This window comes from Aphelocoma coerulescens, chromosome 2 (assembly GCF_041296385.1).
Source record: "Aphelocoma coerulescens isolate FSJ_1873_10779 chromosome 2, UR_Acoe_1.0, whole genome shotgun sequence".
In the NCBI taxonomy this organism is placed as follows: domain Eukaryota; kingdom Metazoa; phylum Chordata; class Aves; order Passeriformes; family Corvidae; genus Aphelocoma; species Aphelocoma coerulescens.
The window spans coordinates 147,624,496-147,650,890 of record NC_091015.1 but is presented as its reverse complement, the minus strand read 5'-3'; the positions used below and the strand labels follow the sequence as shown (position 1 = coordinate 147,650,890).

Here is a 26,395-nt window from a genome sequence, read left to right as displayed (position 1 = left end):
TATTGCTTAAGGTCACTTGTTTATTAAACTTGTTTAAATAAAAATTAAAAACAGACAGCGTAAGGACAATCATTTTTGTAACTCTGTATGGAGCAGGTTTTTTTGCTTTGACAAATATTAACCTATTTCATCCTTTTTTTGTAGTAACTGTACCAAGGAATAGAACTGGAATTACAGATATCCTCCACCAAGAAATCTGCTGCTATCAAAAGGGTCAAACTCCACTGCAATACGCAGTGTTGGGCCAGGAACGTCAGACAAATGGCAATAAAAGATTACTGGGGAAATTCCTGTAACTACTCAAAGCAGAGGTGACTTGAGAAGTCAGAGGATGCACAACCTTGGAAGAAAAGTCATGTTTCTGGAACCATATGCTGTCTTACCAATGTCCATTAAATTTTCTACAGTGTATTATTTCAATAGCGACATTTTTCTTTCATTGTGACATTTTGTACATGTGAAAACAATTATTTCACTACTGCCACAATATGCTTCTTCCTCTCTGACACAAATGGCACAGATCCCGGCTTGCTGTGCTTACGACGATTCAGTTCCCTAGAAACAAAAAAACAGAAAAATGAAACTCTGTAGTCAGCACAAATGTTTAAGAAATACTGGCTTCCTCCTCAAGCTACTAATGGAGTTATCCTACACAGAAAACCAAAAAAGTTAAGAATTTCTCTTTCTATTACTCAAAAGCCATGTACTCCTTTCGGAAGAAGGACCAGCCCTTTTAAAAGTAACTTTAAAGTTGGCTAATTTAGAAAGGTTTCAAATGGAGCCTTTCCTTGGGAGCTCAGCTTGGTTTTCATGTCAACAGGATCAGCTGCTCAAGTTTGTAGAGTTTTTTAGCTAATGAAGATGACTAGGGCCCACCACTTTACTGTTAATTCAGTGGCACAGCAAAGTATGGCACCTCCTGCTCCTAGAAATTCCAATATGGCAATGATCCAGGTGGCATAAAACATTCATCCTGGAATTTGACATTATAAAAAAAAACCAAAACCACAAACCCACAAAAAACCAAACGAAAACAAAAAACCCACCACACACCCAAAACAGCCCATCCTATTTCCAGTGCAATGGGGCATCATATCATGCTTAACCAAGCACTGTGGCTCCTTCCAACATGGTACCTGTTGCCATGTCCTCACTGTACTTTTGGGAAGCAGCCAGTCCTCACTGACGCTGGCATTTGTCTGCATTTGCCTTAGAATCAATCCAGTAGCTCATGGATCACTCATTCAGATATTGGAAGGAGCTTTATCACTCCTATACACTGCTGCTCAAGCAGCACTGCAGTGATGCATTTTATTAAGAGGAAGAGAAAGCAAAGCCAGAAGAGCACAAGAGGAACACGTACTTCCGCCGCCGAGCCTCCCTCATGATCCGCTGCTCCTTGATTTGGCAATAAATACTCTTGGGCAAGTGCCGGTGCTGAGCTATGCGCCGGATCTGCGGGTGAAACTGGAACTTCTCCTTCAGCTTCTGATTGTAATTCATAGCTGCCCTCTCTCGGGGTGCAAGCTACAGGGAGAACAACACAGACAAGCACATTATAAAAGAACAGGGATTTAACTGTCAATCTTCTCTACAAAATAAAATTTTAACTCTTCATTCAAAGGGCTTCCTTCTAGCAAATTCCTTCAGAATAAGGGTAGGTAAGTATTAAAAAACCTAAAATTCCAACAATATCCCAATGCTCAAGCACAAAAATTTATCATCATTTTAAAGCTGAGTGAAGTAACCAAATTTAATTCCCAAGAATTAGGTTTTAATGTGCTGTAGAGAACAAAAGAGAACATAAATAGCTGACAGTAAACACTCTTTGATTAGTCTTTCCTAACCTCTGATGATGATCAACTTTCCCTGTAAAACTAAGATATGCAGGCATTTTAATCACTAGGCAGTGTAATTATAAATGCTACAGAGGAACTGTCTTCATCAACAGCTTTACGGACAGCTCTTCAGGTGGCCTAAATTTTACCCAGCACCTCGATCCCTTGGGAAGCACAATGCATGTATCAGATTTCAAGTATTACCTTGACTATACGGCACACAGGGAGCTCCAACTTTCATCAAGCAGCTAAAAAAAGTCTTAGTATCACAAACACATGAAATACAGGCGAGCTGATATTGCCACAAAAGACTAATTTTTAATTCACGTTTAAAATTCTGTCCGAGCCACCATTAACAACACTGAAAGTAAGAAACACCTTCTCCTCACAGCCAATCTACAGAAGATTTTTTTTTTCAATTAGGTTTTTTTCTTTTGGTCTTCATGTTTATTTATCAAAAGGAAAAAAACCTGTTTGCTATTACTCATGAAGCAATGCATGCTTTAAACAAAAATGCAGCAATCTCTATGTATTTTGGATTTACTTGGATCTTTGGGAATTTCAGCTGCATTTCAGTCTAGTGATCTTTCACATAAACATAAAATCTGTTAGTATTAAATATGGGATGATGATAATCCCATCCTCTTTTTCTTACCCTACTGCCCAAACTCTGTAACTCCCATACTTCAAGCATCTTAAAACCCTTCATATTTTCAATTAAACCATGGCACCAGTCTTGCGCCATTTCACATTTATGTCATAAACTACTATCTCCACTTAAGGTATTAAAAGTAAAACAATAGTTCAGGCAACTTCTATTTATTCAGCTTTGTAAATGACTCAGTGTCACTAATTTCTCACTTTCAAGAAAAGACAGAAACTGATGCTAACAAAAAAAAGCAGTAAAAAAACCAACAACTTTATTACACACACACTTGGAAATTCCACTTAAAATATAATGAAATGTTTTTCCCCCCTTGAAATCAGTAACTGGCTATTTATTCTCCACTCTGGAGATCACTTTTGTACGTGACTTCTGGTAGAATTTTTCATGAATTCTGAATAAATAAGTATCACACTCAGATGATTTTGGTCCAGAATACCACAAATGGTCTGAAAACAAGAAGCTCCACAAAGGAGCTTCTGATTTGGGACAATAAAGAAACCAGGTACAGAGCTGCTCATGGCTCAGAAAACTCTTATTCAGACATCAGAAATACATGATGCTCTTAACCTGGTCTCCACACCCTCTCGTTCATAAAACCCAAATCCTTCTGCTTTACTTACATTCATTGTGGCCTCTGAAATTGAAATTGCATAAATTTTACAGTCTTAGCCCACTAAAGCTACCCTACCCCTTTTACTGAAATTCTTTCTTGTGAGCCAGCCTGTGAATAGCTGGTTCACCCTCAATAAATCCCAGGTGTTCCCACTCTGCAGAAAACTGCCAACATAATCCAAATTAAAGAGCTTTATTTTAATTAAATGCAATGATTTTCCTTTAATTTTAGAAGAGCAAATTGCTGCTGATTTAGTATAACCTTGATGATTCTACAGACAAGAGGTGAATCTGTAAATTAAAGATAAATCCAGGACATCTTATTTAAAAAATTAATATAGATTAAGAGGTGTTGGAGCCTGACTCCATTTTTAGGGGTAATGTGGTATAGAGAAAGGCACACAGCTGGTGACTTTCCATCCAACTACCGGATGCCAGCGGCCAATACACCCGGCTGTGCTAAGTGCACCCTCATCCACACAATTGTAAAAGAAAATTCTGCAGTAATGACAAGTTTCCTTTATGAGAGATAGGAGAGAGCTAAGAAAGCACACTGCAATAATGCACTGAATTCCAACTCTCTCTTGCAAGTCACTTTACAAAGGTCAGTGTGAAGAGCTGAAGAGAACAGCGTTACTTCCCATTCTGTTTTGGACTGGAGAAGATGCACAACATGATTTGCAGTACTAGAGATTTCATTTATAGGGACTAGAATGCTCTCCAATTTAATATATATAATAAATTAGGATTTATGTGACATCATGAGGGGAAGACATGCTTAAAGGTGACATATGACTATTTTTTCATATGTTCCAAAAATGAACTTGCAATTTCTTTCCTACTTGAGGAAAATGAAGATTATGTGGCAGAAACGTAGCTGGTTTGTGTCACTACCACAGAAGGACTTCACAGCAAATACTTAGGGTGAAAAAAGGGGAAAAAGAACTCTTTAAATGCAACAAAGTTGTCAGTAAATGCCTCCTCGAGTAAACTGCCCATGCCTCTTCTCCTCCCTCCTGATGACACAGACTGCTTATTTTTCCATCTCAGCAGAAGGAAAGTAAGCATTTTTGCAGAGCCCTGATTAAAAGCTAAAACCACCCTTAAAAAAAAATTCTCCTCTTCAAGAGGGCTGTATTTAAAACTCCACACTATTAAGACTTCTGTAGTTCAGCATGAGAATACGAAACGAATGTTTATCTGTCCTCTTCAGGTTGCCCTTCTAGGTTAGGGCAGGCAAGAGCACAGATGCAATATACTTTTAGAACGCAGATATATCCCAGCAGTTTTCTACACCATAGCTTGTATTTATTTATTTTTGTATTGCTCTGCTGAAAACACCTTCCTAAATTTATTCCCATGAAGTTCATGATTCATTCTTTCCTGGACCAGAAATTTTCATCTCTTTACATCTAAATGGATGACAAAAGCAAAAAACAGAAAGGTAATATAAAGCAATGTAGATGCAAAGAGCATAAAATCATAGCTATAGGGCTGAAGTTACAGGTGCACTGAATCACGAGCCCAAAATCACTATGAAAAGAATGCCACGTCCCACACTATCTGGTACTGCTTGTTACAGGATTATCTCAGAAAATGGAACCACGTACTAGAAACAGACTGAAAGGATAAACAATGGCTAAAGACAGTTTTGATGTGCTCCTGCTAACGCACTTTGCTAGATCAAAACCAAGATTTCTAACTGCACTTTCTCCTATCTCTACCAGCCCATACTCAAAATCTGCTATTTCTGCATTTTTTAAGAAAGCAGGTAACCTATTATTTACTTATAAGCAGTAAACTGCTTTTTAAGAAAGTAGTAAACCTATTATGCTCCACTATTGTTCACTCACTCATCAGTAGTTTTACTAAAATACTAAGCATCCTAAGCCACTGCTCTGTTCTAATTCATAAAAGTAAGAGATGAAATTTTGCAGCTGTTACTCCCAGAAGTAATGTTACTAAGAATTCACACTCTAAGAAGTGAAGTACAGTTTCTTTTTTAATGTGGCAGTAGACTGAAGAGCAATGCAGCTTTTACAAGTCTTACTGATGATTCATTGCTTTCAGTACAATTCAAAAAAACCTAGTCTAACCCTTTTCTCTTAATTACATTAACTGTACATGATTAACTGAAATCTCCTCTATCACTGCTGCTTTTTCAGCCTTTCCACTCAGATGAGGCTCTGTTTTCCTCCTCAAAAGTCAAAATCATTTACCTTTTCATAAATCCCAAACTTCTTCAAAAGCACAGGTAAAAAAGCATCAAACATACTTAAGTCGTATTTTATGTATTTGAACAGTCTAGAGTTTCTCAATTCTTAACTGAGTCTTTTGCTTCTGGGCATGCAGAGATAGATGTTTACTGCCTTAAAAATAACACCTGTTATGTTCTATTTAATAATACATTTTGATCAATTAAGGAAATTTCATTAAAACCTAAATGCTGAAAATTATTTTAAAGCAACTGCTGCAGTAGCTCCAACAGAGAGATTTGGGTTTTGTTACCCCTATTTAAAACCTGTGCAGACTTAATTGTCAGTGGAATAGAGACACAAGATGCCTCTGGCTCCTCCAGAGACTTTTCTTCTTTCTTTCATGTTTCACTGATTTTGAATAATGAGTGCAGTGCCAAAGACATTAAAACCCAAAAGAAACATGCATGTCAGAACTGATGACTGCTCGGGTAGCTGCGGTTCAGAAAGTACAACATTCCAACTGGATAAATGTTCACCAGCCATAGCATGAGTACTGTATATTCACTAGAACTTCTCTGGAACACAGCAATGCAAAAAAACAACTAAGTACTCACCAAAGGAAACAAAAAATGTTAGATGACTATTTTTCTTTCTTTTTCGGGACGTTGGTTTCTACCCACCCCAGCACAAAAACATCCATCTTAAAATACAATGTATTGCAGGATTTTAGCATTATAACAGAAATACAGTGACCTTTGGATGAGTCATTCAATCAAATCTTCTCAGCAAAGAAAAATAGCAGACCAAGCAACTAAGCATTTAAGACATACTTTGACACTTCTGACAGAATTACTGAATGTTCAGCTTTGAATATTCAAAACATTCAAAAAATAGCCACAGACTGTGGAAGAACTGGACATTCATAAAATGAGCAAGCATATGCCTGTGAAGATAAGAACACCAATACTCTAAAAAAGAAGCAGATACTGAAGAAAATCAGTGGAACCTGCTAAATAGCCATTAACAGTTGCAGTGTTAAGAATCACAGGAACTACCAGGTTGGATCAAACAGGGATTGGCACAGTTGCCTGAATCCAAGCAACATTTCCAAGATATATCCAAGAGCATGATAAGCCATGAGGACTCCTGAGTCCTATTAGCTTCAATTACTCTCTAAATATCTAAAAATTAAAATTTCATACTGCTTCTAAAAAAAAAAACTTTTAACAACTATAGCCACCTCGGGCAGCTTCAAATTCTGTCTTGCTAAATGCATGGCTTCAACAAAACCATGCTTGAACATATTTCCACGTAAGATACAGGGACGTGAAACATTCTCTTCCCATTATAATGTAATTCTTCACAAGTTCATCACTGTCCTGTGAAGTGAGAGCAATTTTTCTATGTAATACACTATGTCCATTTTAAGTTCTTTCTCTATTTCTAAATAATTTTGCTTTCTTAAGTTGTCTTTTGATGTTGTGAGGTGTTTTTTCTAAGATAGGATGATAAATTCTGTATTCTAAATTATGGGAGGACTTTCACTTCTGAGAGTAAAAAAAATCCCCAACCAAAAAAAAGATCCCCCCAAAAGTAACTCAAAAAATGGGGTGGGGGGAACAAACCACATGTCACTTGACCGGTGTCATAGATAGTTATTGATTTGCTTCTCTTGGGAGCCAACAGCCAAAGCGCTTTGACAGAAATACACCCTTACACATGTTACAAAAGCTTTACTGGAAGAAGAGCAGAACTGAATCACGGGCACAGACTCCAAGGGGCAAAGCAAGCAACAACACAAAGGAAACAACAAAGGCTGTTTTGTGTAGGACTCCTGTCAGGTCAAGGAACACAAGAGTATGAATGTGCAGACCATATCCAATACCCAGTAGTCACAACTACTAGTGCCTTTTTTTAGGCCCATCCATGGCCAGTTTTCACTGACACAAATACTACAGAAAACAGCAGAATGTCACTTATCAGTCTACATTCTGAACACTTCAACAATAGCTAAGTTGTCCTTTTGGTATGCCATATTCCTGCAATGCAGGAGTAGCTGTGTTTGCCTATTACTTCCCAGAGAGAATTATCCTTACTCTTTCATAAGAAAAGAAGCCAATGCCATCTAGTAGTCAATAAAGTCAACTTTTTATTCACATCTGAAAATATTAGGAACCCTTCTACATGAAAACGGTATTTGTGACATTCTTTTTACCCACTTGTCCTTCACACAAAGGGCTCAGAGTAAAGATGAACATACCAGACAATTGTTACAGAACAGTATCTTAGAGAGAAACATCATGATCTCTCACTAAAAATATAGTGAGTAAATGGAGGAAGTTTCAGTTAATATCACAAAATCAGGTGAAAAGGGTGTTGCCATGAGCATATGGATATAACAGAAGGAAAACAGATAGTATTTCTATCCAACACTGCACTATCTAAACAAATTCAACACAAAAGTTAAATCCAAAAGTCTCTAATGAGCTTTGTGGAATCCCTGAAATTCGCAACTATGGAACTGATATTTAAGTGTTTGACCAAAGCACCACATGGGAAAATCCCAAGAACCAATGCAGAAGGGAAAAAAAAAAAAAAAAAAAAAAAAAGCATCCTCAAAAAAAGAGGTATCCTTCAAAAAATTAAAATTTAAAAAATTCAACCTAAACAGTAGTTTGTGATCACAATTACTGCAGAGACCACAAAGCTGTGGGTTTCTTTATCTACTGCTCTATAACAAAAATGAGAATAACAGACTTCCCAATACCTATGGTGGGTCATGGCTAAAGATACACATACATGTTATTTTAGCTGTGCTATTCCATATCCAGTGTTTCACAGTGCACAGGAGTCCACGAATTATCCTGTTTCCAGTGTAGCCCTAAGAATTCCTATCACTCCCTCCACCTGCCAGCTCTCCCAGCTCTGCTTCACTTCCCTCCTACAGATACTTAAAGCTGATGGAGCTTCAGGTAATCACAAGCAGTTCTAGACATAAATATGCAACAGATCCATCATCTCAACTGTACCACATTCTTCCCTAAATCACAGCTTCCCTTTCCTCTCCTCGCATCCTTTCACAAGATCAGGCAGAAATTCCCCCAGACATTATCTGACAGCTCTGCCAATGGGCTCAGAAAAGGTAGTGTAAGCACCTCCAAAATACCATAACAATATAAAGCCACATAAAGGGATTACTCCCAGCAGCTAAAGTGCCAAATTCATTCTCCAAAGTCACTCAATATTTTGATACAACTATGCATATGAATCTATGCAACTGGTAACTGAAAGGGAACATTTGGGCTTCACCTGTACATAAACATCTGAACAAGTGTAACTGAAAAGACTTATTTAATGAGGCTGGTGATTGTTCACACTAGGAACACCTCAATCAAACAGACTTACATTGAATTAAGTGGACTTCAGATATCACACTAGTTTGCCCACTTGGTATCTGAGAGTTAGGTTAATGACAATCTCAGTGTCAAACTACACATCAGTGCCAACAGTCTATTTTACAATACATATGCTTATCACAGCCTGATTTGTTTTTTTACTTTTATACCTTTTTTTTTAAACAAACAAACAAACTGAATGAACATGAACTAATCACATGCCAGTCAAAATCTTTAAAAGTAGTAACTCTAAACTTAAATAGAATTAATTAAGTATGGCTAAACAGAATTTACTACCTGCTTTCCAGTGGTAAGGGATGGATTCTAACCATTAGCACACAGGTAAAAAAATCTAGTTTAGATAGAACTGATGATTGTTGTTAACATTAAACAAGACCAAAAAAAGTCATCTTGTGTAGCAATAAGGAGGCATGTCATTTATTATTATTGTAAGCTGCAGTAAGTGCAATGAGCTACACTGCACAGCAGTCTGCAAATTAAACACAAATGTCAAACATTTTACAGCCTCCCTTTAGAAACAAGTTTTCAAAAGTTGAAGAGGCTAACTGGTTGTAATAACAATGAAAAATCCCAAACATCTCGTGATAACAAAAAGCAAAATGCAACTCTTACCACTCCCAGTTTTTCAGAAGCATTAGCTTTCCACAGGCGAATATTCATCTCATCTGAGCCACACAGAATGTATTTGTTATCTGAAGTCCATTTTACAGTGATGACATGCTGCATTCGTTTGGTATGATAAACCTCCCTAAAGCAAAGAGAAACATTTTAAAATCATCTATCATCACTTTCCTCACTATTACCTTTCAAATAGCAGAAAGCATTCTGTTCTAGGCAAATTTTTTTTTTACTTTTTCTTGCTGTTGTTTTTTAAAAAATCTGACTTTTTAAAACACTGTGCTGATCTTATCTTTCTACAGTTAGATACAAATGAAGTGTGATAGACTGATAAAGGACCACCTAGGATAAGATGCTTTTTAAATAAGTGCTTTCATAGAAATTATAGTAAAGAGTTAAATAATAACACTTTTTGCAAAACATGCCAAAGGTATACAGTATGAAATGCATACTGTTCCTGAAATAATTTTGATTAATATGCTTTTACATTGAGAGTATTACAAAATGGGAATGCAGAAAAATAGATGCCAAAGAATCTGACACCACCCTAAAGAATAAGAGAAAGAACACCAAAGAAACACCTCCCAGATGTCCATTTATGATACAGCAATGGATTTGCTACTCTTCATTGTGATTTCTCTCCTTTACCCAAAAATGGCCTCCATTTCTATTTTCTTTGACTCCTGCTCAACAAGTGCTGTTGAAAAATGTTCCTGCATGCTACATTTAAACCAATATTTAAGTTAAACTCTTGTCTAATTTTCATTGAGTATGTATCAAACAAATTTATTCTTTTATTTCTGCTATAAAAATAAAGGACTAAATACACTCTTCTGGGAATTTTAGCTATTTATTAGCATTCTGGAAGGAAAGAAAAAGTAAGGCCTATTTATTGTCCACCAACAGCCACTTCTTTGATACATTAGTCAGGCACTACAGCTTATTCTCTATCTTCCACTCAGTTATTTTTGCAAGGAAAATCCAAGTAATAATGTGAAAGACACACGAAAACAGCATCTATTCAGGTGTTGTGGAGAAACCAGACTGGGGCTGAGCTAAAATGGTTGTGAGAAAAAGGAAAGTAATCAATATATCAGAATAAATAAGCTTTAATAAGCTTAATCACCTCTTGTAATTCACCAGCAAGCAATAATCTACAAGAACAACTATGTGGAAGAATTAGCACAAGTACCATCAGAAAACATTAATACTCACATCAGCTTTTCACTCTTTAATAGCATGTGTGCACATCTGCACTTTCACAAGAATTTCAACGTTTACTTTCCTTCTACTACATGAGTCAATAACAAACCTTTTCTTCACCCACCTTTGGGGAACTAAGTCCTTTTCCTTTCTATAGTTTAAATTTGCAGCCTTTGCCTATTCTATGTCTGTGATCACAAGGTATTAAATATCATTTTTCAGGGACAGAAAAAACAGAAAACATGGTGAAATAACCTGGATCTGTCATTTGAAAGTTCACACAGAAATACAGTTCTGTTTACTAAGCATTTACTAAATTTAATCAACTTCTTAGTAACTCTTATTTCTTAGGGCTGAACAATTTCATTATTTAAATTCTCATTTAAAAATAAAATAGAAAGCAATTGAAGTTAGGAGTTTTTCAGATTGGCAGGACATCAGAAGTTAAAACTAGACTAGCATCAGGATCCTTATTTACAGATATTCTTAACCACCCTCTCAGTTTTCCAAGTAGGATAAGATCTTCTATTTACAGACTTTTCTCCATTCCATGAGATTAATATGAACTGTGCAATTCTAAAGAAGCCCAGCTTCTAAAGAATTTTAAGTGTCCCAGAACACTGTAATCAGCTTACATGAGGCAAAATTTTTCATTTGTAAGGCTTCTCCTCACTAAATTTATGGCTACTACACAAAAAGGGGAAAAAGTGGGGACAAAGAGAAAAAAACTCTTCCACAGGCCTTGGCAACAATCTGCTAAAATGTGAAACAAAGCCTTTTATTGTTGCATTATGGGGCCTGCAAACTTCTCCTCAGTGATGCGTGTTATTTTTGCACATCAGCACTTTTGTGAATGTTATTAATGCATACAAAGAAGCTGCTAACCATATTGTTTAATAATGCAAGAATCAGTAAAAGAACCAAAACAAACCTACAAAGGAACTGCACTACCTAATCACATTTAAAGTATTATTGCAAGACAAAAAGAAAATGAAAGCTATCTGTAGAATAGAGGAAATGTAAACAGCCCCTCCCACTTTTTAATGCAGCACAGGAGCACAGTTACACATCATGCATAATTTCATCAATCAATAATAAAAATATACTCCTTCACCAACCAATATTTCAACATTTTTGCCCTCAAACCACCTAGAACTTGGCTAAGTAACAAATTTGTAGGGGGACAAGGTTGGAGAGAGGAAGTCAAGCAGAAGTAAAATAATATTAAGAATAAAGTAAAAGGAGGAAGAAAGAATAACGAAGGCAGGTTTATGAAGATCAAATTATACCACAAAGATCAAATAACTTGCTTCAGTTTTCATCAAACTGAAAGAAAAATAAAAACTAGTGGAGACAGAGTAGATTCAATCTGAACTCCAGCAAAATATTTAATATACTGACTTATGAAACCCTACATGAAAAATTAAATCCAAGTGAATTGTACTGAAAGCACTGTATTACAAATCAAAACCAGGTTAGCCAAATATGAACAAAAGGTAGTAAGTGCACTGAAACAGAGCACAAAAGGGTCCCAAACTGATTCTCAGGAATTCACACAGCAATCAATTTTACATAATGTCTTTAGCAATCTTCCATATAGGATGAAGACAACCCCTAGGAAACCAAATGCTACAATGTTGTAATACACTGCGAACTTAAGTGGTGACAGAAACAGTATAAAGCAACCTAAAACCATTAAAGATGCATAGAGGGGGAGATCAAATGAGATTCACCTTGGTAAAATATGAATGACCTAAGCACAATAATCCACTCTAATTTTAATTCCATATTATGGAAGTACTGCTACTTGTTAAGTAATTTCACTCTTGATCCATACCCCAGAATTATGTCAACTACACAGCCTGTCAGCTTCAAGCTACTGACAGCACAAGATCTCAACACTCACAGGAAGTGAATGCCCCAATGAAGATGTTAATGAATGAATCAGTAATTTTGAGGATTTGGGAGGAAGTTACTGGAATGAATGACAGCAAGAGAGAAAGGTGTAAAACTACTCACCTGCTGTGACCTTTGTCTACAGGAAAAATGCGGATGGACTTATCAAAGCTGGCAGACACAAATTCTTTCCCAGTGGGTGAATAATCCACATCAAGAACAGCAGACACATGATCCATATGCACCATCACAGGTGATTCAAGAAACCGCATATCAAAAGTATATAAGCTTTAAAATAAATACATCAACATCTTAGTATCATAACAAGTCCTAAGTAAACAGCACATTTTACAGAAACCACACTTGAGGATAGACCCATATTGCAGAGGGAACTCCTTAAAGCAGCTCATCATACTTGAAAAGAAAGAAAACTGCATTGTTTAGGGTTTGAAAGGAGTTTGCTAACCACAAGGTTTAGTTATTGGATCAGACCTCGTTTTCTTGCTCACTGTCAAAGGACAGATAGGCTCCACTATTCCCTTCATCATCTGTTCATGGGTCACTGACTCCAAGCATCACACTGGACTCCTTTACTCCATCTTCAGATGTTAAGTATGCACCCTGAACTTGTAAAAGCATCTCTGAATCATTACAGTAAGCCTATCAATTCTGAAAGGTTTCTAAATATTCCATATTGTGAACTCCTAGTAATTCAGAGTCTACTGTAAAGTTCCATTTGTTTGGCACCCTCTCTTACTGCCTATCTTAGGCCAGACAAGTGCAAGGAAAGCTTGGTGTAGCAAGTGTAGGAGTGCAGGGAAAGCTTGGTCCTTACACATGGAGATGCTAGCTCAGCAGAGCCCACTATCTATAGAAAAGCATTATGTTAAAAAGTAAACACCCAGCTGCTGGACCACAGCTGGCTTGCTCTTAAGGACTTCAAAGCTCAGATAAAGTCTACCTCTACTCCCTTTGAATAAAGAAGCTAAGTGGCACAAGCTAGGTATAATCACTGTGTAGACCATCAAAAAAGCATATGTGCTTTACAGACACTGCATTTATTGAAACCTGCTTAAGATATACTATTCAGTAGAACTATTATGTTAAAAAAATTTAATTCACCAGGTTTCTCCCCCTCCTTTCTGCAGATGAATGCATAACTGAAATTAAATATATCTTACTGAATAATATAATGGTGATTATTGCTTTTTCCTTCTAAATTCCCCAAGAGAAAGTATGCAGCATCTTATTCAAAACTGCTACTCCATCTAATCAGCAAATACTTGTATATGCATTGTTGATATATGCATTTGCCTTTGCATACTAAGTGCTTCAGGCTGCAAGAGGACAGTTGTCCCTGACAGTAATTTTTTAGTTTACCAAGAGGAAGAAAACAAAAAAAATTTAAAAACCCCAAGCCAACCAAAAAGCAAATTCATAAACAAAAACCCCAAACTTATAAACAAATAGATTAGGTAGTCTAATAGTTTTACCATACCATAACACAAATACAAGAAAAACAGCACATTGAATGTAACACTACTTTCAAGGTCTGAGTCAGATTCCATTTCCTTAGAAAAACAGCCTTAAGATAAGTGATAAAATGCTTATGTTCTAGAAGAAAACAGTGATCTATTGTTAGATCACTGACTTCCTGGAAAAAAGGATATGGAGCACATTTGAAATGGCCTAGTTTTGAAGAGACAGCTTTTTCAATATCAGATTAGCTGTTCACATGAATAGTATTGTTCAAAAGTAAAAAACTGCTCCGAGACATCGAAAGGATAAGTACTGCAGTCTACAGAACTGTCTCACAAAAGATTAATCTGGGTTTTTTTTAAGAAATGTTCTCATCAAAATAGCTGATCAGTACAATGCATCAAGCTTCACAAGAGCTGGCAAGAAAATGAACACTTGTATTGCCTCAGACTAGACCAACAGTACTCATTTTCGAGGTCCCATTTCAAGTTACACTTGCATTAGTTCAGCTGCATTTATTCTAAGTTACACTGCTTTTTACCCCCCAAGTACTGAGACATACAGAAAGAGGTAGTTTATTGTCAATTCATGTGGGATATGCCCAGCCCTCGCCCTGGAGGGATCTCTGCTGAGACAAGAGATTTTGCAATCGCCCAGCAGGACTCCCTGAAAGGGGCAGCCGCTTCTTGGGTCATGGCGAGGAAAAGTGGACCCACAATCCTTTGAGAGACACTATGCAGATCTTTCTGTAACCCATTGGTCCGTCCCAGACCCTCTGTAACCCATTGGTCCGTCCCAGACCCTCTGTAACCCATTGGTCTGTCCCAGACCCTCTGTAACCCATTGGTCCCCCGCTGATCCCCTGTATCCCTATAAAAGAAAGCCACCTAGCTCCGTGGGGGGGAGAGAGCTCGTCCCTGGCTTCCCCTTCGCCGGAGGGAACCAACAATAAAGCTACCTCTGTGCGGAACCAGCCACACGGGCCTCTCGTCTCTCTCTGGTCTGGTTTGGCCTGGAGGATGCCCTGCAGAGCTGAGCTGGAATCACGAGCTGATAATCACTAAAGAGCTGACAGTCTCTGCAAGGGCCCTCCTTTGCTAGCAGCTGAGAGGAAGACACTGGGCCTCGGGAAGGCGATCCCTTTCGGGACCATCTCTCCGGACCAGTCACCTCTTCCTGGGTCAGAGCCACGGACCCCCCCCACCAGCTGAAATAAATTCATATTTCTTAAAATCAGTATGCCTATAATTCTCTAGATTATTAAGCGATTCAAATTTAGAGTTTGAGTAGTGTTTTAAAAATTTATTTTAGCATGATCATAAATCACCAAGATAGAGGTTAAGAATATAGCATGTCCAGGATTATCAAAAAGCAAGGTTACACTTACTTGTAATCTTCATTTGCTGCAGTAAAAATAAAAGCTTCCATAGGGTTCCAACACAGTGTATTTGTCCTCATGTTCAAGATAACCTGAAATATATTTACACATTGCTACCTTGTTATAGGCAGTAAAATACTCACTATAGTTCAAAACTTCTTATATACAACTGCAGACAAATACTTTGTAGATAGAGAATTATGGCAGAGGAGTAGTACACGACAGAATGTTTCCTCAACAGTGTTAGAAGTGAAACCCAAGAACCTCCTGTTCCTCATCATATGCTTACTGCTTTGGGCTATACAACAATTAAGCTTTCCTCTGTAAACCACCTTAGAATCAAATTCTTCAAAGTGGTCATTTAGCATAGCAACCTGCTAGTGGTCAACAGGTAAATCTGGAACTTCCAAAAAATTTCACTTCTCTATCCTATTTACAGGAACCTTTAGTTAAGTAATCAATAGACATACCTAATTAAATTATTATTTCAAGGGATATAGTCATTAATTGAAGCTGTGAACCAGCATTTGCAAAGGAATTGTAATATTTTTATGTTCTCCCAGTTATTACCCCTTCGTTATTTTATGTCTGAAATTGTAGTTCACGAATTCTCCTGGACAGCTGCCATTTCTTGCAGAAGTGCCAAGCAAAGCGCACAGAAGTTACTGTGTTGTTATCTACTCAGCACTATCACTGTAGCAGCAGTGAATCATTCCTCACACATTTGTAAGATTTGCTTGCTGCTTGTAAGCACGTGGCCAACAAAGAGGCCAGTTGGCCCTGAAGTGGGAGGAAGGCAGCTGATAGGAGACTAGTAAGACCCTTCTACTTTGCTAACTGCAGACTAGGCAAGAGGCATTAGGAAGCTGTACGTTGGATGTCCCCACCCTGGAGGACAGCTAGGCCCCTGTGGGACAAGGCAAGGCAGGGAGGAGGCCACCTGACACACCAGACACAGAAGCTTTGGTTTGTGCCAAGCCTGAGAGGAACTTCCAACCATTTATTTAAAAATAAGAACTATACAGTATGCCTGACACAAAGTGGATGTGTAATTACAGAGCAACTTATTAACAAACTGAACAACTCTAAACAGGATTGTCTACAATGCTCCAGGCCAGCTATAATCCTACTTAAAAATCCTGAAATGGTACTCAAATCTCATTTTTGTTCTTGGCTTACTAGACCAAACACCATAAATTTACACACATATTTCAGAATATACTTGTACAATTATAACCCTTACAGTAATGAACACAGTCTCAAAACAAATTAATAGTGATGACTTTACTGAACACCCCTCCAAAAGATTACAATGAGCGTGTGCCTATGCTCATAACTCTCCCTTAAGTCCTCAATTCCTAGGAGACACCACCCTGCTCATTATAAAGTCTGTGCTGCAGAACACTGCTCATTTTCAGGAACTACATTCAGCCAGAACTGAATGTAATCATCAGATGTCTAAAGTGATCTCTCGTTTAAGAAGTGGCCACTGAAATGCCTTCTGTTTACACTAATGTGACAACTAGAATTTGCTCAAGATTTCAGTATTGTTCTAGTTATAAATCTTGCACAAATCTGGGAAGTTAATAATCAAGGACTGTTCTTTATTCCTTCCTGTACAAGTTCATCAGCCACTGCAAAATAAGCACACAATTAATGTTAACCCACCATACATATAATAAGTACTTTAAATCATGTCACAAAATAACTTCAATATTGCCAAAAAATCCAGCTCTTTCAAAAGGAGTCAAGTTCTGTCATGCTCCAAATCTTTGTTTTTTCACCGAAATTTACAAGCCTTCAGTTCATTTCAGCAGTGACTTTTGGAATTAAAACAGTGCCTAAGAAATGAGATTGTCTCTAATTTCTCATTTGTCTCACAGTTCTAGCATTAGGTTCAGTAACAACTATGTAAGGCAACCTGGGCTGGAAGTAATTTAAGTTGCTGTAAATACATCAATAATGGCATTTCAGAACTATCTAAACCCATACCAGAGCCATAATTTACTGTTACTTTTAATCTATTGTACATCATCTCATAAAATGGGTAAGTTTAAGTCCTTATTAAGACCAGTCAAAATTGTGAAGTCCCTGACACTTGGTTCTCTTGGTTTATTAATTTTAACTGTGAACACTTGCTCACAAAGAGTGCCAGCCTGGAAATGTTGAGATTAACACAAAAACAGATTACCCAAATAATTAACCTGTCTTCCTTTACTACCTACAAGGTATTTGGTTGAGATGAACACCTAAGAATGTAACAAGCAAGAGAAAACACAGTTCCTGTCAGCTGTTTAAATGCTAAAGTCTATCTTTAAAACACCCTAAGCTTTCCTGATCCCACAGGTTGTACAAGAATGACTTTCAAAGTGCACCAACTCCTACCAAAACATTTTCCTCTTGTCTTTCAACAGAATTGCTTTCATTGATGTTTTCCAGCTTTTTTAGAGCAGTTCTTATCATGAACTTAGGTAGCATCTCACTATCTCCCTTTTTAAAACTTAAGGCTTCAAAACCCACACCCAGGACAAACAGGCAACAGAGCTACTGCTTCATGATGTGAGAAGCTGTACTCCTATTTCCATTAATGAAGGGACTCCCACTGACTTCCAACTGCTTTGCTGATCAAATCCCAGGAACTCAGCAGTGCCAGAAACCAATGCCCATACATAAGTAAGGTACCTCTAATAAGCAAAACCTTTCCCTTAGGAGTTCCAGAGCTCTTGGCTCTCAATGCAGAAATGGACATTTCATCTCCTTTCCACAGCAGAATCACCCCTACCCCAGGAAGAAACCCAGTACTGTGTCCATGGAAGCAAGGAAGTACTAATCAGTGTTTTATTCCTATGACAGGAAATGCACCTCAGCACGCTGCTTACATGAGGTACACAAACACATGCACACAGGTCTATATGCACATGTATGTACAGTCATATATTTAGCATATATCCATATGTAAAATTCTGTTAGATTTAAACTTAGTTCACAAAGGATCAAACTGCATCCTTTGACCTTGCAACTGCAGCTCTACAGCACTAGTTGTGTTCATTTCACCATTCAGGTCTTCAGCTGGCATCACTGACAAGTTTTTATAAGCACTGCTTCAGTGGTCCATGTGAAACTTCACTGAAAATTCTTGGGGTACAGGGAGACAAATATTGTTATGCCAACAGCATTCCTATTTTATAACTAAATACCATTATCATGTTCTAGTGTGTATCAAATCAATGACACTGGAGACAGTATGTAACATAGGAGAACACTGAGTGCATATTCACAAGCCAGAATATTGTATTTCAAGAAGAATATTGTTAAGAAAGTTCTGGGGCTCAGAACTACTGAACTTGATAGAGGTTTGATATGTTTGTATGAATTACCAGCTTCTTAGCTAAAATAAATACATATATTCTGTTAAATAGGAATCTTTATGTCATCGGTAAGTTCCACATATAAATACTATTTTGATTACACTGCAAAGGAGTTCTGAATGTTTATAGTAGGTGCACAGGGAAGGGTTTCTCTCCCTACAGAGGAAGAACACATTTTCAAATGCAGAGCAAGGCTCTCCAGTGGTGAAGTTACCTTTTTTCCTTCTGGCAAGAAGAAAAAAAAAATTTAAAAAACACACATACATAGACAGAACACAATACAGGAACATAAAGTTCTTATTGTGCAATTGCTGTCAGGTCAGGCACTTGATCAAGAATTACAACAGAGTGAGCATGACAGCCCATCTGAATGCAGAAAAAGGCCCTTCTAACTCTGCACTGTTTAAATCCCAACACTAATTCAAACTCAGAAGACTCAGACATTGAAAATTCAGTGAACTCACAGTTCAGAGCTTTCCGTTCTCTACTGTCACCAACAGTTACAGGCTATTAACATATTCAGGATGATTATTAGCACCATTAATTAATCTTAAAAATATTACCTTCTTTAATGGAGTTGATTTTCTCATGTCATATAGCACGATATTTCTGTCAGAAGCACAGCTTCCCAAAAGGTAAGTCTGAAAAAAAAACCAAAACCAGTGTGTATGGTCTTTGAAATACTTCTGGAGTGTGGTTAACAGCTTACATCAGATACCTAAGCTATTTCACAAAGCTGGTCATCAGTTGCTTTTTCAGCCAAGGAGATACATTCATCATTTTTTCTGTGCAGCTAATTACTCAGCACAAACATTTTAAATAGTTTTTTCTGTAAGATTCAAAATCCATGCAATGCCCTCTACTTTAAAACTAACAGGCAAATTCCCATAAACACTTATTCTATGAACATAGCCCAGTCAAGGGGTATAATAGGAAGTGCTGTAAAAGATCAAATGCAATTGTTTTGCCATGGAGAGGGTGAGAAGTCTCAGTCAGAGGTAGCAGAATACTGGAACAGACAAACTGGCAGCTCCACAGCCACATAACTGCTACACTGTATGACTGAGGTACCAGATATGTATTGTTGTGGGCAGAATAGAGACTGCCCTGCTTTTGTTCCTCCTCTCCCCCACCAACAGAGACAAAAGATAGGAAGATAAAATATATGGTACTACATTCCAAAATAATATAACCATAAAGATCTATGTATACCTCCCCCTAAATATTGCATTAAAACATAAAAATCTAAATTTAGAAGAAAAAAATTCAAGATGGTGTAAACAGAGTTTAGATCTCATACTGCTCAAGAAAAATACTGACTTCCAACATGCAACACAAGCATTACCTCAATGGGATTAAATTTTACACTGCTTATGCTATCAAAACCCCAAGTCAGAGAACACTTGGGGCTTGTCCTTTGTTCATCCCAAATGTCCACTTGATGGCCACAGGTGGCAAAAACAGGTTCCTTCCAGTGGTGATCAATTCCTGTATACACTGTCTTTAAGGAAAAAAAAAACAAAAAACCAAACAAAAATTTAAAAACCCAATTGTATGCATAAATACTCAAGTATGTTCTGTTAGAAAAAAGATCAACAAATCATTGCATATGGAGTCTCACATGGTTTTACTCATTTATATTACTGAAAATTAAGTCACCAGTGCTACCAGAAACTAAGTCTTATCAGATGTACCCCTACCAGTAGGCAAGCTTTCTTTTTCATTTAAGGTGCCTGTATGCATTTCTTGTTAATTTACAGTGGAGCTGGCAATAAAGGCATATTTACAAAATCCTGGCTGACTTTAAAGCAAATGAAAATTTTAAGAGTGCAGCTAAATTTTCAGTGGGGACTTGAATGGATTCCGTAGACATTGCAATAACTAAAGAGTTTCAAATTATGTATTTGGAAAAAAGTTTAATGTTTTTCCTAACAAAGCTTACCATAAATTCAAGGTGCCAAAGTATATATTTTTAGACTGCTTTTGTCAAAAAGAAAGATGTAAGCTGAATATTTTGTATTGAATGGCTGCAAAGTATCAGCATGAAAAAGAAGTTATTTAATGCAGACTAAGCACTGACAACACTTCTGAAGAGACTACAAAGAAATGTGACCAGTTTGGAGGAAAGGGATAATTAGTACAGACAGAGCTAAGCAGTCTCTGATGGCATTTGAGGTAGTCCTTTCTGGTTACATGTAAAATAAATGAAATAAAAATGTGAAGATACTTTAAAAGCGCCATTAAAAAATTTGATCCCATCACCTTACAACCCATTATGATAACAGGTGATATCACACTATTTCTCTCTCCTTCAAAAACTAGATAAAAAATTATCCAAACTTAATTCAAAAGAAGAGGTATAGGAAAATCAAAACCCAGATTTACTACCTTTCCAAGAATTGTGTGAATAGGTTCTTCTTCTTCTCCATATTCCGGGCTCTCCATTTTCCACTGCTTCACGGTTTTGTCATCGCCAACCTGGAAATATTGGAGAAATCAAGTACAGTTTTATGTAAATATATTCCCTTTTATTTTGCTAGATGTTCTTTGCAATTAAATACAGGCATCCTTTAAAAATAAAAACATTCTGTGGCATACACAAACACTTCCTCCTGCCTGTTCACTGTTCCATTTTTTAACTCCAAGCTACAGATTAGCTCTCCTGGTCATAATATGTTGTTAAAACATGTACATGGTCTAGCTGGAGTGAACATTCTTCATAGCAGCCCACCTGGCAGTGTGTTTCTGATTTGTGGCTAAAACAGTGCTGATACAGCACCCAAGCCTTGGCTGTGGCTGAACAATGGTTGCACGGTGCTGAGGCATTTCCCCCTGCTCCCACTCTGTCTCCATCACCCCTGCCTCACCAACCAGCAAACAGGCTTGGTGTGGGCAGCAGACTGGGAGGGACACAGGCATGACAGATGTCCTGAACTGGCCAAAGGAGGATTCCATACCACAGAACAATGATCTGCAATAAAAACTGCGGTAGTGGGAGCAGAAAGAGGAGGTGGGGGCTGCTGCTCAGAGATTGTCTGAGGGGGATCTGCTCAGGGGATCTGTCTGCTTCTGAGAGCAGGCGATTGATTCCCAGTTTGTCACTTGTTTCCCATCACCACCTTTCCTTCATCTATTCAACTGTCTATCTTGATCCACGAGGCTTTTCCACTTTCCAAAATAGACAGCTAAATAGGAAAAAGGTGAGCTGGAATGATGGCTATTTTGTAAGGCTACATTTTGTGATTTTTAATCAACTGGCACCTTAAACTGCAAATTATCTTCTGGAAGTCACTTTGATGAGCCTGTAACCAGTTAAAAGGCAACTTTTCCAGTTGCTCTGGTTGCCTGTTCCAAATTTTGCACTAATGCCAGCACAAGCTTTTGCATGGCTGTGCAGTGACCCAGATCGTGCAAACAGGCCTAGAAAAATATTAGCATTACAAGTTTATCTTCCCCTACTTGACTGCACTACTACTGTTTCTTCTCTCCCTCTCTCAATTTTCAGGCAGAGGGATTGTCAAAAGGGGAGTAACTAACCTGGAGTCACTTAGGATTTTTTATTGTGACTTTCCCTATATTGTAACTACTGTCCCGGTGACCTGGTATATACCTTAGAAAAGACAAATATAATGTAGTGAAAATGGCTCTTCTATGACCAGTTCAAATGAAGCACAACCTCAGGACATCTCAGTTTTCAAAAACAGTTCTTCTTGTTGTCTTATCTTAGAACTATTTTAATGCCAACAGGAAGACATACTATTTCCAAGCAGTTTACATGCAACTGAATCTGTTGTGGTTGTTATGAATTAATAAAGCTTTATTCACATGGAATGATCTTGACTTAATCAGATTATTTTTAATCATAGTATATGCAAATGGTTTCTTTTTTATATGCTTCTATGTCTTTCAATAAACATAATCCATTTACTACTTCAGTGAAAACTAGTTTACTCGAGTTTTAATTACATGACCATCTGTTAGGTATTTTCTGGTAGTTATCCCTTGGATGGTCTTGAATGACATCCCTATCACAGCATCAGAAAAAATTTCATTGTAAATAGAACTGTCAACACATTCAATAAGTGTATTCATACAGTATTTAAATATTTTACAGCAGAGAGCATGTTTCTCAGTGGAAAACAGATGGTGAACAGGTACTCTGTGCTGCTGCACTGGTAAGGAGACACATAATACTTACAGTGAAGAATGACGTACCACAGAAACGGGCACACATGCCTCGAACAAAGCCCTCGTGGGCTTGTATAGTGCGGATACACTGTCGTTTGGTCAAGTTCCAAATTTTAACCTGTTAAAAACAGAGGAGCAAATATTCTGTAAGCTTTCTACAGCCCACAGCTGCAGTTCACAATTCAAGTACAAGAGATCACACATGTGGTAATGAAATGGCAGAGCTGGCTTGGACACTGGTCAGATTTTATAATGTTAAAAACTATTTAATTATTCCTTTCTTGAAAAATAATTTTAAAAGTGAGGCTCTTTCCTTCTTACTCTCTCCCCTGACCTAAGCTGTATACTTTCTTTATTTTGCACTCCCCTATTTTTGAACTAGAATTTTTGCTAAAAAACAGCAGCAGTTATAAATTTAGCAAAAAAAATACCCCTTTAAAGACAAAAGCACAAAGAAATTTGGAACCAACAGAGTTTTTTCTTTCCAGTTGCTGTACTACATTGTCTATAGATGTCCAACTCTCACAGAGGTTTCTGTTTCAAAGCTTTTGGGCTCATTTAAAAAAAACAACAACAAAGAAATGGAGGACACTTTTTATATTTTTATGTATTTATAGTACCCAGTACTTTACTTGTTCTATCAGTGAATAAGAAATCTGGCTAAACTTTCATAGGAATTAGTTCCACTTCTCTCTGAAAAGGTAAACGTCCCTTATACTACTGCATGACAAATGCACTTTCTATAAAAAGCAGAAAGCAACCAACTGCCCAGAAGACACCTTTCAAGTATTCAAGTACTATCAAATTAGCAATGTAAGGGTGAGAAAAGACAGGGAATTCAGAAAAGACAGGTATTTTTTTCTGCAACTAGTTCCAATTAAAGTGCCCTTGATTACTACTTATAATTGTTATGTAAAATAATCAAATACATATAGGCTTAGCCTTTTTTAGGTAGTATGAAAAATTGTTATTCCAAAAAGTTTTTGGTTGTGTGCCCATTCCCCCTAGCTAGTCTGACAGTTTAACTTCTTTAGGAAGAGGAGTGGGGGGGATCATGTGGGCAGCAAAAAGCAATCACAATGTGTATTGGGTTTGCGTGGCCAGGTTTTGGTAGTGGGAGTCTACAGGGGTGGCTTCTGTGAGAAGCTGCTGGAATCTTCTCCATGTTCAGCAGAGCCAATGCCAGACAGCTCCCACACAGACCCCCCACTGGCCAAAGCCAGGCTAATAAGAAATGGTGGTAATGACTCTGTGATAACATTCAAGAAGGAACAAAAGTTAGTGGGCAGATGTAACTGCGCTCAGAGAAGAGAGGAGTGAGAATACATGAGAGCAATAACTCTGCAGACACCAAGGTGAGGAAAGGAGAGGGAAGAGCTGAGGTTCCCCTGCAGCCTGTCGTGAAGGCCATGGTGAGGCAGCTGTGCCTCAGCAGCCCATGGAGGAAGTTAATGGGAGTGCAGAGATCCACCTGCAGCCTGTGGAGAAGACGAGGCCAGATGCACTCAAAGAATGCTGTGATCCATGGCAAGGCCTTACTAGAGCAGCCTCCTGGCAGGGACCTGTGGACCAATGCAGAGAGGAGCCCACACTGGAGCAGGTTTCCTAGGACTTGTGACCCTGTGGGGGACCTACACTGGAGCAGCCTGCTCTTGAAGGACTCCACAGCGTGGAAAAGTCACCCACACAGCAGCAATTTGTGAAAAGCTGCAGCCTGCAGGAAGGACTCACACTGGGGAAATTCATGAAGAACTGTCTCCCATGGGAGGGGCCCACAGTGGAGCAGTGGAGGGACTCCTCTCCCTGCGTAGAGGCACGAACAACTTGTAATGAACTGACTGTAACCCCCTTTCCCCATTCACCTATGCTGCTGGGGACAAGGTAGTTTTAAGGTTTTATTTTACTTCTCATTATCTGCTCTGATTTTGTTAATAATAAATTCAATTAATATCCCCAAGTTCAGTCTGTTTTGTCCTTGATGGTAATAAGTGAGTGATGTCTCCCTGTCTTTATCTCAACCCATGAACCTTTCACTACTTTTTGTCTCCCCTGTCCAGTTGGTAGAGTGATAGAGCAGCAGAAAGTTTCACCTTCTGAGTGAGGATAAAGGTAACATGCTGGACAAAGACAGAAAAGTGTGGGAAAACCAATCAAGCCCAACAAAACACAAAAGAGAAAGGAAAAAGAAAGTAAGAAAGAAAGGTACCTTCTCTTTTGTGGTTTGTAAGCTTACCTCTCCATCACAAGCTCCAGACAGCACTGTAGACAAACTTTTTGGATGTTTGGCCATGCAATTAACTCCATCTCTGTGGCCATCAAGTGAACTAAGAAAGGGTTTTGCAAACACGCGTTCCAGCTTTGTGGCATTCAGAGCTCTTACGTACTCTCGAGCAACCTCAAATGGATGCAACGCAGGGTCATAGTTCCTTGGAACTGCAACAGAAAGAACATACATTAAAAACCCCTGTTGGAGCAGGTCCAGAGGAGAGACATGATCAAAAGGATGGACTACTTCTCCCATGAGGAAAGGCTGTGAGAGCTGGGGTTGTTCATTCTGGAGAAGAGAAGGCTCCGGGGAGACTTCATTGTGGCCTTTCAGTACTTAAAGGGGGGGTATGAGAAAGACATGATATGACAATGAGTAACGGTTTTAAACTTAAAGAGGGTAAATTTAGACTAGATAGAAATAAGAAGTCTTTTACAATGAGATGGCACATGCCCCATCAAGGTTTTGAGCAACCTGGTCTAGTTGAAGGTGTCCCTGCTCACTGCAGAGCAGGGTGTGGGGGGGGTTGGACTAGATGACCTTTAGAGGTTCCTTCCAACCCACAAAACTCTATTATTTTGTGAGTAAAATCAGCACAACTTTTGGCAGTTTTAATAATGAATGTGCAAAAGCAGAACGTGACGCACCAGAATTAAAACAGCATTAAGTGCCAAAAACTGCAAGCGGTAAGCCAGGAAATACTAAGGTTAAGCGCAATCTCGGGGTACCAGAACAGTGGTTAAACCCCCAGCGCCACACTCCTGCTCTGACACCCCGAGATGCGGGTTCCGGCAGCCGCCCGGCCCCGGGGAGCGGCGAGGGAAGCTCTCCTCCGCAGACGGGCACGGCACGCAGTTCCCCGCCGGGGACTGGCACCCGCGGGGGACAAGTCCCGGCGCTCGGAAGGAAGGAAGCCCAAAACCCACTGCCGGGGCTCTCCGATTCCCGTCGTGGGCGAGCACCAGCGCAGCGGCGAAAGGGAGGGGAGCGGGGCGGGGCGCGGCGCGGCCGACGGGAGCCCGAGCGCCTTCCTGCCTCCCTCCGCCACGGGCCTCATCCCTTGCGGGCGGGCTACACTGGGCCCGGCCGGGCCGATCCGATCCGAGGGCCGCTCCGGGAGCCCCGCTCACCGCGCTGCAGGTCCAGCTTGGTCTCCCGGACGTAGTCATCGGGGTTGCGGCTCAGCACCTTCACCCGCATGCCGCCGCCCGCTCCGCCAGGAACCGCGCGCTCACGTGACCGGACACGCCGCGCGGGCCGTTCTCGCG

General features: G+C 38.8%; 1 protein-coding gene across 1 annotated transcript; it reads right to left on the bottom strand.

The window, feature by feature from the left end:
- On the bottom strand, positions 1 to 26,366 carry DCAF13 (DDB1 and CUL4 associated factor 13). Its single transcript, XM_069005287.1, has 11 exons — positions 26,258 to 26,366; positions 25,095 to 25,294; positions 22,872 to 22,979; positions 21,062 to 21,151; positions 20,019 to 20,174; positions 19,237 to 19,314; positions 15,315 to 15,397; positions 12,572 to 12,736; positions 9,344 to 9,479; positions 1,364 to 1,527; positions 1 to 555 (listed from the first exon to the last, which is right to left on the bottom strand). The coding sequence occupies exons 1-11, from the start codon at positions 26,325 to 26,327 to the stop codon at positions 468 to 470; spliced, it is 1,338 nt and encodes a 445-aa protein (XP_068861388.1). The 5' UTR covers positions 26,328 to 26,366; the 3' UTR covers positions 1 to 467.
- Between the last annotated feature and the right edge of the window lie 29 nt (positions 26,367 to 26,395).

Coding starts and splice junctions, on each gene's coding strand:
- DCAF13 (XM_069005287.1), bottom strand. CDS start 26,327: ATGCGGGTGAAGGTGCTGAGCCGCAACCCCGATGACTACGTCCGGGAG. Junction 21,152..22,871: donor GTGGTACGTCATTCTTCACT/GTAAGTATTATG, acceptor CAATATTTCCAG/GTTGGCGATGACAAAACCGT. Junction 9,480..12,571: donor GTAGACAAAGGTCACAGCAG/GTGAGTAGTTTT, acceptor TCTTTGCTTTAG/GGAGGTTTATCATACCAAAC.